We start from the raw sequence: 9,626 nt of genomic DNA on the forward strand, positions 1-9,626 counted from the left end.
TCCTCCCTCCTTCCCTTCCCCCTCCTTTCTTTCTCTCTCCTTCCTTCCCTCCCTCTCACCTGTGTCTCTTACCCCTTCAGGAACACAGAGGCAGAGGAAGGCTTGTGCTGTGTGGGAGCAGTGTTGAGAACAGCTGGGAGGAGTCATTGGAAATCAGTGTGGCGGCAAGGTGGGAGCTGGGGAGGCCACAGCAGAGAACATAGAAGGGGGAGAAGGCTGAGGACAGAAAGCGCTGACCTTCCCACTCAGTACTGGGGGGATACAGTTCCTTGACAGGGGCGGCCCAAGAAGTGACCAGATGCAGCCCCCAAACTCTTTCAGCTCTCTGCCCAGGTGTGGACAGTGTCCTCAAGTGCCTGGGTCTTTCCCCTCCAGGATTGCTGCAGTCAGGCCTCAGGCCTTCCTGTGTCCCCCTGTGCATTGATGTGGCCATTTGGTACCTTCTTGCCTTGACTACTCTGCACTAGTCCTTGGCATCTGGGGATTGCATTCTAGGCTTCTGCTGATGGCTGTGGACTTGTGACCTGCTTGGGGAGGTGACCCTCCACCATCCTTCCAGAGGGTTTCACCACAGCACTGAGGAGGAATGTTTCGGGGAGGTCTTTAACAGGACATGACGAGGAAGGGCGCATTGTGGAAGTGTGGGTGTTCTCACTCTCACACATTGATGCTGGCCCTGGGAGACATCTTTGTTTAGCTGTTCCCGGAGAGTTCCCCTTCTCCTGGGAGAGCCCAGGAGTGCCCAGCGTGTGTGGAGGTGTCTGCTTTTGAACAAAGAGAGGAACAGGGATGTCGGGTTGTAGGTGGGACATGGGGAATCAGGCCCCCTTCCCCCACTTACAGATGAGGAAACCAAAGCAGGCAGAGGGGAAGTGGCCTGCCCAAGGTCAAGGAGCTAGTCAGTGTCTGAGGCATGATGTGAACTCAAGTCTTCCTGACTCTAGGCCCAGTGTTCTGGGCTCTGTGATGCCCCCCCCCCCCAAGCATGGCCCCTCCCTTCCCCCTGGACAGCCCTTGCTGGTGTTCAAGATTAGTGGGGAGTTGGGGAGCTCATGGGCTCTTGGGAGCAGCTGGGACATGCTCTTGTGCTGGGGGAAGGGGGGCACAATGCCCTTGTGAGAGGGCAGAAGCGGTTTCCCCATAGATCTCGAGGCTTGGGTACAGGCTCCCCCGTGTAGGGATTTCAGGGAACCCAAAGGTCCTTGGGGAGACAAGAGGAGTCTTTGCCTGTATTCTGAGGTTGTCCTGGGTCGTGACCTGAGCCAGTGAGGTTGGGGGGGGCCTCTCCTCCCCCACCCAATTCACCCTCTCAGGGCCTGGGGTACACTTGTCATTTGGGTTCTACAGGGTTCTAGCAGCCTTGAGCCCCTCCTTTCCAGTGACTCACCTTGCATCAGGCAGGGCCGACCCTGTCTGCCACAGCCGCTGGGCCCCTAGGATGCACTGTGTGATGTCCTAACCAGAAGCCTAATGGCTTGGCCTAGAGCCGGGTGGGGCTACCCAGCCAATGGGTCCAGCCGAGGCACTGCTACACAGCAGGGTTCTGAACCCAGGTCCTCTGGACCATGTCTTCTCAGGGTTTCCTCTAGTTCTTCATTTTGAAGGCAAAGGGTCCGTGGGCTTTGTCTGATACCCATCCGAACCTTTCCGGGTCTTCTTGGGTTCTCTGGTCGGTTCTTTTCTTCCTGCTGCGCCAGGATGGTGATCTGGGAAGCCTGGCATGGTCAGGGTCTCTCCTAAAGGGAGTCTGTCCTCTTCATGGTCATCCAGAACCCCTTCCACTGCTGGGGGGAGGGCAGCCGTTCTCCAAGGCTCCATCCCCAGTCCTCTGCTTCTGCCTGAGCATCCCTGGCCCCTCGTTACCTCCTCCTTGCAGGGGGCCTGGCATCTCTGACGTTTATTTGGGAGCGCTGTCCATATTCACGTGCCTTTTCTGTTCCCTCTGTAGTGTTCCTGGATATTTTTCATGGCCGGAGATTTTGTGGTTGGCTCGGAGCCGGCATCAGGGTCTCCACACCTGCCCCATCTCACAGCCTGGCTGGTGCCAGACTTACTTGACAAGGGCTTCAGTACTAGAAGGTCCAGCTGGTTTTTGGCAAGAAGCTTTCCTGGAGAGGGGCTGGAAGGGCCCGTGAAGGGTGTGGGTGTGCAGGAAGGTTGGTGAAGGAGGCTGAGGCTTAGAGAGGCTCTGTGACCAGTGGCAGAGTAGGGCCTGGCCCCAGGGGTCTCTCCCTGGTCACTGGGCCACTGGTATGAGCGTGAGGAAGTAGGCTCTGGCCCAGGGGGGTGTTCACATGTGTAGCTGAGGGCTGCTGTCTTAATACCCATGCTCCCTGTGGTTTTGGTCAAATTAAAAAGCAGATCGAGTTAATTTGGATATTATGTAAGTTCTGAGGCTGTCATAGTGTGGCCTGCTCCAAAACTCCCTGCTCTCTTTTCCCCCTCCTCTTCTTTCCCCTCTTCCCTCTCCTTCTCCCTCCTTGTCCCTTCTGCCTTCCCCCTTCCTCCTCCCTGCCCTCTCCTGTCCCCCTCCTTCTTCCTTCTCTTCTTCTCCCTCTTCTCTTCCCCTTTCTCCTCTCCTTTCCCCTCTTCCCTCTCCTCTTCCTCCTTGTCCCTTCTTTCTTCCCGCTTTGTTCTCCCTGTCCTCCCCTTCCTCCTCTCTCCTCCATTCTCTTCCCCCTTCCTGTCCTTCCCTTTATTCTCCCACCCCCATTTCCCTTCTGCCTCATTTCATGGCCTCACCTGGATGCTTTGGACACTTTTTTCTGTCCTTGGCTGTGTTGGGGCAGGGTAGGTGAGGGAGTCAGTCACCCAGGAGGATCCAGCCTCTCTCTGCCCACCCTTCATGCTTGCCCTGGCAGGGTGGATTGTGGCTTCTGAGGAGGGCTCCTGGTCAGCTGGGGCTCAGATGGGAGGCTTTGAATTTGCCTCAGTTGCTCTGAGAAGGTGATTTCAGGGGTGGCCATATACCATGTGGCACACCTCACTGCACCTCCTCCCCCTGGGGCAGGGAAAGCCCCCCCTTAATGATGCTGTGGAGGGGACCTTAATTGGACCCCTGGCTCCAAAGGAGGGGGAGGGCAGAGTGGGTAGGGCCTGCCTCCGTTGGCTTCCTTTGTGGGAGGTGCTGAAGAGCCACTTGGTTCTTCTCTGAGGCCCTGGTAGGATCCATGAGGACCCATGAACACACCTCAGAAGACCGTGGCAGGAGTCCAGGTGGGGCAGGAGGTGGGCTCAGGAATACTTTTGCTTAAAACTAAAAACACCCGACTTTGATTTTAGCGGATGGATGAATTCATTTTAAGAGAATCTCATTCACCAATATTTGTCTAAGAGGCATTAATTAAACATAAATTAATCCAGTTTCCTAATGGATATAATTAATTTCCTGGCATTCACCCTAGGCACATGGGAGATCAGGTGGAAGTCTGGATAATATTGCTGGGCTAGGAAAGGCTGTGTTCCAGCCCCGGCAGTTCAGTGGTGGGTTCAGGGACAGGTCAGGACAGCCTCCTTCCCTCCCTTCCTCCCTCCCTATTTCATCTAGCTGGAGTCTCAGTTCTGACCTGTCTGGCCAGTTCCTCCCATTTCTCCAGTGCTTTTAGGACAAATATTAATGTGTCTGTTTTGCAGATGTGGTCCAGAGAAGTTGAGCGTCTCGTCCCCAGTCACACAGCTGGTCACTGTCATTGGCTTGGCATTGAGGATTGAAGTGACCTCATTTTTACCTGAGCCAAAGTCATTTCTTCAGCTCCAAGACCCAGGCCAGGCCAGTCCACATGGGAGGTGCTAAGGGTGATAGCAGTTTGAGTGAAGAGAAGGGCCGTGCCCACCTTAGAGTGGTGGGGTGAGCCTGTGCTCCTAGTGGGGTGTGTATATGTATGGGGGCCCTCAGCAGGGAGAAGTGCTTGGAAGGGCCTGCCTCTGGGGCTCTGCCCTGGGCCTATGGAGAGGGAAGGGCTGAAGCTGATCATTTAGCTTCCAGAGGCTAATGAGATCGTGAGGCAAGATGGCCCCGGGCAGGCACTCTGGGCCCCCAAGGAGCAGTGGGGGTAAGGGAGGAGTAAGGAACTTTGTTGGGGAAACAGTTCCATCTTTATTTCAGTAGAAGTGTTTTTCTTTTTGGTCCTGTGCAATTTATGTGTTTAAGAGGGATGAGTCTCCCCAGCTTGCTGCCAAAGGGACCTGGGACCTAACCATGAGGAGAGAGCCTTGGCAGAGAGGTGAAGAGCAGGCCCTGAGCCTGTGATGGGGAGACCAGGCTGAGGGTGGGGCCCAAGGCCGGCTGGAGCCGGCCTTTCTCCATCTGTGGCTTGGTAGAAGTTGGTAGGAGTTTGCAGGTTTAGTCCTGGGCAGTAAATGGACAGCTTAGGAGCCTGAGGGCCTGAATGCTGGGGGCTGCTTGTCAAGAGGGAGGCCAGCACCTGGGGGTGGGGGGTGGGGCCTAAGTCAGGGGCTCATTGTGCCCTGCTGTCGCTGGACGTTAGCATCTTTGGAGGCAATGGGCCCAAAGCAGCTGGAAATGCTGCCCAAGTCTGGGACTGGGCAGGGTGGTCCCTTGGGGCCATAGGGCCTGGAGGGGAGGATCTGTCTCAGTGGGAAAATTGGCAGAGGCATCAGCAAATATTTAACATCTAAGCCTGGCTGAGAAGGGGGAGAAAGATTCTGAAAGTCCTAGAAAAAGACCCAGGGGCTTGGGTCTTTCTAGCCAAATCAGACTGGATGTGGGGAGTCTGGTTCCCTGGCTGAGGGGTCAGAACCAATCTGGGAAGAGTATCTTTCTCAGCGCTTCCTTCCCTGTCCATCTGTCCATCCATCCCTTCACCCCCCTTCCCTTCCGTCCCTCTGTCCCCACATCTGTTGGTCCATCGCTCATGCTGGCCCGTCCCTTCATCTACCCCCACCCTCCACCCTTAGCTGTCCATCTGTCTCCCTCCCCGTCCAGGGTTTCAGTTTTTTTGTGTTCCTGAGGTGGACGGGTCTGGAATGGATGGGGCAGTGGGGGTCACTTGACGAGCCGGGGCAAGGCTTATTTAAAGTGATGTATAGAGAGGCAGCAGATGCCCCTGTGCTCACAGTGAGCCCCCTTGTCTCCCCGGCCTTTTTCCTGGCCCTCCCCCTGCCTGGTGCACCCTCCCAGTTCCCCTGGCAGCGCCCCGGCATCATGCGCGCACCTGGCTCGCGTTTGCACCGATCTTCTGTGTTCACGGTTATTGAATGTCATCTGTCCCACTGGAACTTGAGGTCTCTTAACTTCCTTTGTATCCTTGTGCCTGGTAGGTAGTAGGTGCTTCATAAATGCTTTTTAACTTGAGATGTCTAGAGGTCATGTCCTGACCTGGGCATGGTCATTGTCTGCTCCGGCCTTCCTGTTGTCAGTGACCTTTGCATCAGCCATGTGGTCCACTGGGAACATGGGGACGAAGACAGTGGAAGAGGAAAGAGACTGGGCAGCCCGCACAGCTGCTGAGCTCTCTGGGTGCTGGGGGACTCCTGGGACAGGGCGGGGCGTGGATTTCCCTGCTATCTCCGGTGACTTCTCACTGCAGAGGAGAGCAGCTGACCTGCTCTTGTGAGCCTGGCCTCTGTGGATGAGGCCATAACAGGCAGATTTTTGCATCTTGCCCCGGCCATGGCCAGCCATCAGTGAGGCTGAATGCGACCTCACAGCTTGCCCTGAGAGCTAGAGAGAGACTTGGGGGATGCCCGGGCCTGGCTTAGGAAGGGCTGGGGAGGAAAGAGAAGCCAGCTGGGGAAGCGGGAGTCCCTAAGCATGTTACAAAGGGGGGTGATTGTGACCGAGAGAAAAGGCAGGACCTCTTAGGGCATGGATAATGTTGGCAGGAAGGGGCCTCCGGGACCATCATCTCTGACTTCAGTGCCCCAGATAGGGAAGGGGCCATGAGGCCTCTGCTTGAAGACCAAGGCTCCTGCTGTTCCTCTGATCCAGCCTCAGAGGCCCGTCCTTTGCAGCTCTTTGGCCCCCAGACTTTTCTCATTTCCAGGCTAACCCACATGGATGCATCCCTTTGGGGGGCTGGGGAGCCCCATGCTCCTTCCCCACGGCCCCACGGCCTCACAGGCAGGCTTTTCATTCAGTCCTTTTATAACCTTCTTCTCTGGGGCTCCGAGATGGAGGACCATCCCAGGCAGCACAGCGAACGTCACGAGGATGAATGCCATGCCCTCACATCCTGGGGCCAGGCTTGTCCTCCTGCAGTTTGGGGCTGTGGTGGCCAGAGCGGGGGAGCTTGTGGTCCCCATGTTGTTTGATTGGAGCAGACTGCCAGGTTGTAGGAAGGACGTGGGGACACAGCCTGACAGACCTGGAGTAACCGGAGAAGGGAAGTCTGTATGCTCAGGAGTGGAGCTCCAGCAGTCACTCTAAAGGTGTGTGAAGCAGCCCTTTGGTCCCAAGGGCCACCAGGGGCACCCCACAGTGGGCAGAATGCCAGGCCTGGGGTTGGGAGGACCCATCCTCCTGAGCTCAAATGCAGCCTCAGACACTTCCTAGCTGTGTGACCCAGGGCAAGTCACTTCACCCGGTTTGCGTCAGTTTGCTTATCTATAAAATGATCTGGAGCAGGAAATGGCAAACACGCCAGTGTATCTTCCAAGAAAACCCCATATGGGGTCAAAGAGAGTTGGGCACGACTGAAATGACATCAGCCAAAGTGAGGGGGCAGATCTGAGACTGGGGGGCAGACTGAGGGTCATCTCAAGAGCAGTGTCCAGCCAGGAGGCTGTCCCCATCATTGGGGCTCTTCCAGCAGAAGCAGAGGCTTTGTGAGTGGCTCTTGCTCAGGCGTAGTTGGTAGAATAGAGACCCTTAGATCCCTCTCAGCTCAGAGGTGCTGCTGAATGGACGGTTGGATCTGTTCCCTGGAGGTAGAGACCACACCCTCCCCTGGGGCACAGCAAGCACCCCAAAGGCTGTGCCCACCCATTACAGTGGGTACCCTTAAGGCTGCATCTCCTCCATCATGGTGGGCACCCCAGAGGACATGCTCCCCATCCCCCCCATCACAGTGGGTATCCCAGGGGCTCTGCTTGCCCACCGCAGTGGGTACCCCCAAGGCTGCATTCCCCCATCACAATGGGTACCCCAGAGGCTTTTTCCACCTGTTACAGTGGGTACACCCAAGGCTTCATCCCACCATCACAGTGGGCACCCCAGAGGCTGTGTCTACCTATTGCAGTGGGTACCCCCAAAGCTACATCCCCCCTATCACAGCGGGCACTCCAGAGGCTGCATCCCCCATCACAGCGGGAACCCCAGAGGATGTGTTCCCTAACCCCCTTGTCACACTGGGCACCCCAGAGGCTGTGCCCACCCACTGCAGTAGGCACCCCTAAGGCTGTGCCCACCCATCTGCAGTGGGCATCCCCACTGCTGCAACTGCCCATCACAACAGGCACCCTTAGGTTGCACCTGCTCATCACAGTGGGCACCCCTGAGGCTGCACTGGTGGTCATCTCCTTCCATATACCTATGCTTATGTTATGTCCGGAAGGGTTGGCTTGTCCCCTGGGATCACATTGGGCTGGTGTTGCCTGTTTTCCCAATGGCTTTTTACTTGTGGCTTCCAGTGTCCAGTGGACTTTCTGTCAGGCTCCTAGGGGTCTGGGTCACTAGGAACTTCAGAGACCACCGAGCTCTCTCAGTCCTTTGACTCGGCAGAACACAGAACAGAAGCAAACTTCATTTCTTGTAGAGTGAATCGCTGTGGGCCCTAGGGCCCTGCATCCCCTTTTTGGAGTTGTAAAGCTGCTTTGGGTTTCAGCCAACCGAGAGAATCCTGCTAAACCCTAGATTTGGTTCATATAAAAATGGGATGTTCACCCTGAAACTGAACTGTGGCATTGATTAATTTTTAAAATAAGTTTGTAGTGATAGTTTCTGGTTCTTACATTACCATAGTTACCCTTCTCCCCCTCTCAGAGAGCCACGCCATATTATAGAGAGTACTTTTTAGAGAGGAAAGCTGATGGTTCCATTGAGAAGGTCCCAAACTGTGTCCCTTTCCTAGGCTCCCTGTGTCCCTCTTTCTGGGCTCCCCGTGTCCCTCTCCTTGGGCTCCCCATGTCCCTCTTCCTTGGCTCCCCATATCCCTCTTCCTGGGCTCCCCGTGTCCCTCTTCCTTGCATCCCCGTGTTCCTCTTCCTGGGCTCCCTGTGTCCCTCTCCTACGCTCCCCGTGTCCCTCTTCCTGGGCTCCCCGTGTCCCTCTCCTGGGCTCCCCGTGTCCCTCTCCTGGGCTCCCCGTGTCCCTCTTCCTGGGCTCCCCGTGTCTCTCTTCCTGGGCTCCCTGTGTTCCTCTTCCTGGGCTCCCCGTGTCCCTCTCCTGGGCTGTTGTTTGGGGCATTCCAGAAGCAAATATTCTCACCAGTTCTGCTTTTCTTTCTAAAAGTGTTTCCAGCTCTTCCTTATTATGGAGCACACCTCTTTGGTCCTGTATGATTCAGCTCAGTCTTACAGGACAAGTTTCCCTGGGCTGACCCTGAGCACACGATTCTATTCCTTCCTTTTTTTTTTTTTGGGGGGGGGACATAAAATAGTCTTTTGTTACTTAAATGCCCTTTCCTTTGTGTTTGAGGAGCTCTTTCCATATTCCTTGTTGAACTTGTTTCTGAGTTAAATTGCGAAATTTAATAACCACTCTGTGTCTTGGAGTTTTCAGCTGGAGGTGATCTGTGAATTCTTTTTTTTTTTTTTTTTGAGTGGAGAAGACGGGGCAATTAGGGTTAAGTGACGTGTCCAAGGTCACACAGCTAGTAAGTGTCAAGCGTCTGAGGTTGGATTTGAACACAGGTCCTCCTGACTCCAGGGTCGGTGCTCTGTTTGCTATTCTCTGCGCCTCCGAGCAGCCCCCTCTGTGAATTCTTTCAATTAGGATTCATTTTCTGTGTTCACAAATGCTGGGTCGCTCGCTCTCCCATTCTTTGTTTTGGGATTGAGGTGATTTGTTGTGGCCTGCTCTTGTGATCTTTGGTGGACTCCAGGCCCCCTGACCTCAGGCTCCTGGGCATTTTGTTTGCTTTTCTTCTCCTAGATTCTTTTTCACTTCTGTGGGCTTGTGTTCCTGATCTCTTGTTCTCTCCTTTGTTTCTTTGGTGAAACTTGGCATCACACATCTTTTCTGTTTTGCCAGTAGTTTTTGTTAATTTTCTTTCCTGGGAACAGCGCATCATGGTTCCATGTTCTCCCATTCATTGTGCATTGGATCTTTTCCTTTGTTTTTCAGGATCTGGATGCCATATTCCCTCTGTTGTTAATGCTTTCCTGCAGCATCTTTGAGTTTTCTACTTCCTGAGATATTTGGTCATTTCAGTCTTAATTTGTCCTGACTTTTCCCTATTCACTTGCTGACTCTGTGCCCTGTGAGGGTGATTTCCTTGAGGGCTAGTTATCAAAGCATGCTGGCTTCCTCCCACACTGGGCACTTCATGGTTCACCAGCCTCAATCTGCCCTGAATGACTTCTTGGGTGATCAGAATTGGTCCCATTTGGACGCTGTGCACTTTCCCTGGGCCTAGTGGGATGCTGCGCTGCCCTCTGCTCCCCTCCACCTGTGTGGGGGCCTGCCCTGGTATTCTGCCCCACTTTCTTTATTGCCCGGTTTTCTG

At 54.8% G+C, this 9,626-nt stretch overlaps 1 protein-coding gene across 1 annotated transcript in view; it reads left to right on the plus strand.

Moving 5' to 3' along the window:
* Positions 1-5,217, plus strand: part of LOC138152827 (neurabin-1-like) — a 10,897-nt gene extending 5,680 nt beyond the window's left edge. Inside the window, exons 4-5 of the mRNA XM_069076873.1 lie at positions 1,949-2,156; positions 5,141-5,217. Of these exons, the coding sequence (XP_068932974.1) occupies positions 1,949-2,156; positions 5,141-5,217 (285 nt within the window). The remainder of the gene's footprint in view (positions 1-1,948; positions 2,157-5,140) is intronic.
* The last annotated feature ends 4,409 nt before the right edge of the window (positions 5,218-9,626 follow it).

The sequence above is a fragment of the Petaurus breviceps genome, unplaced genomic scaffold, assembly GCF_028583685.1.
Source record: "Petaurus breviceps papuanus isolate PSGF00001 unplaced genomic scaffold, PetGlider_PUasm1.0 90964, whole genome shotgun sequence".
Lineage (NCBI taxonomy): Eukaryota > Metazoa > Chordata > Mammalia > Diprotodontia > Petauridae > Petaurus > Petaurus breviceps.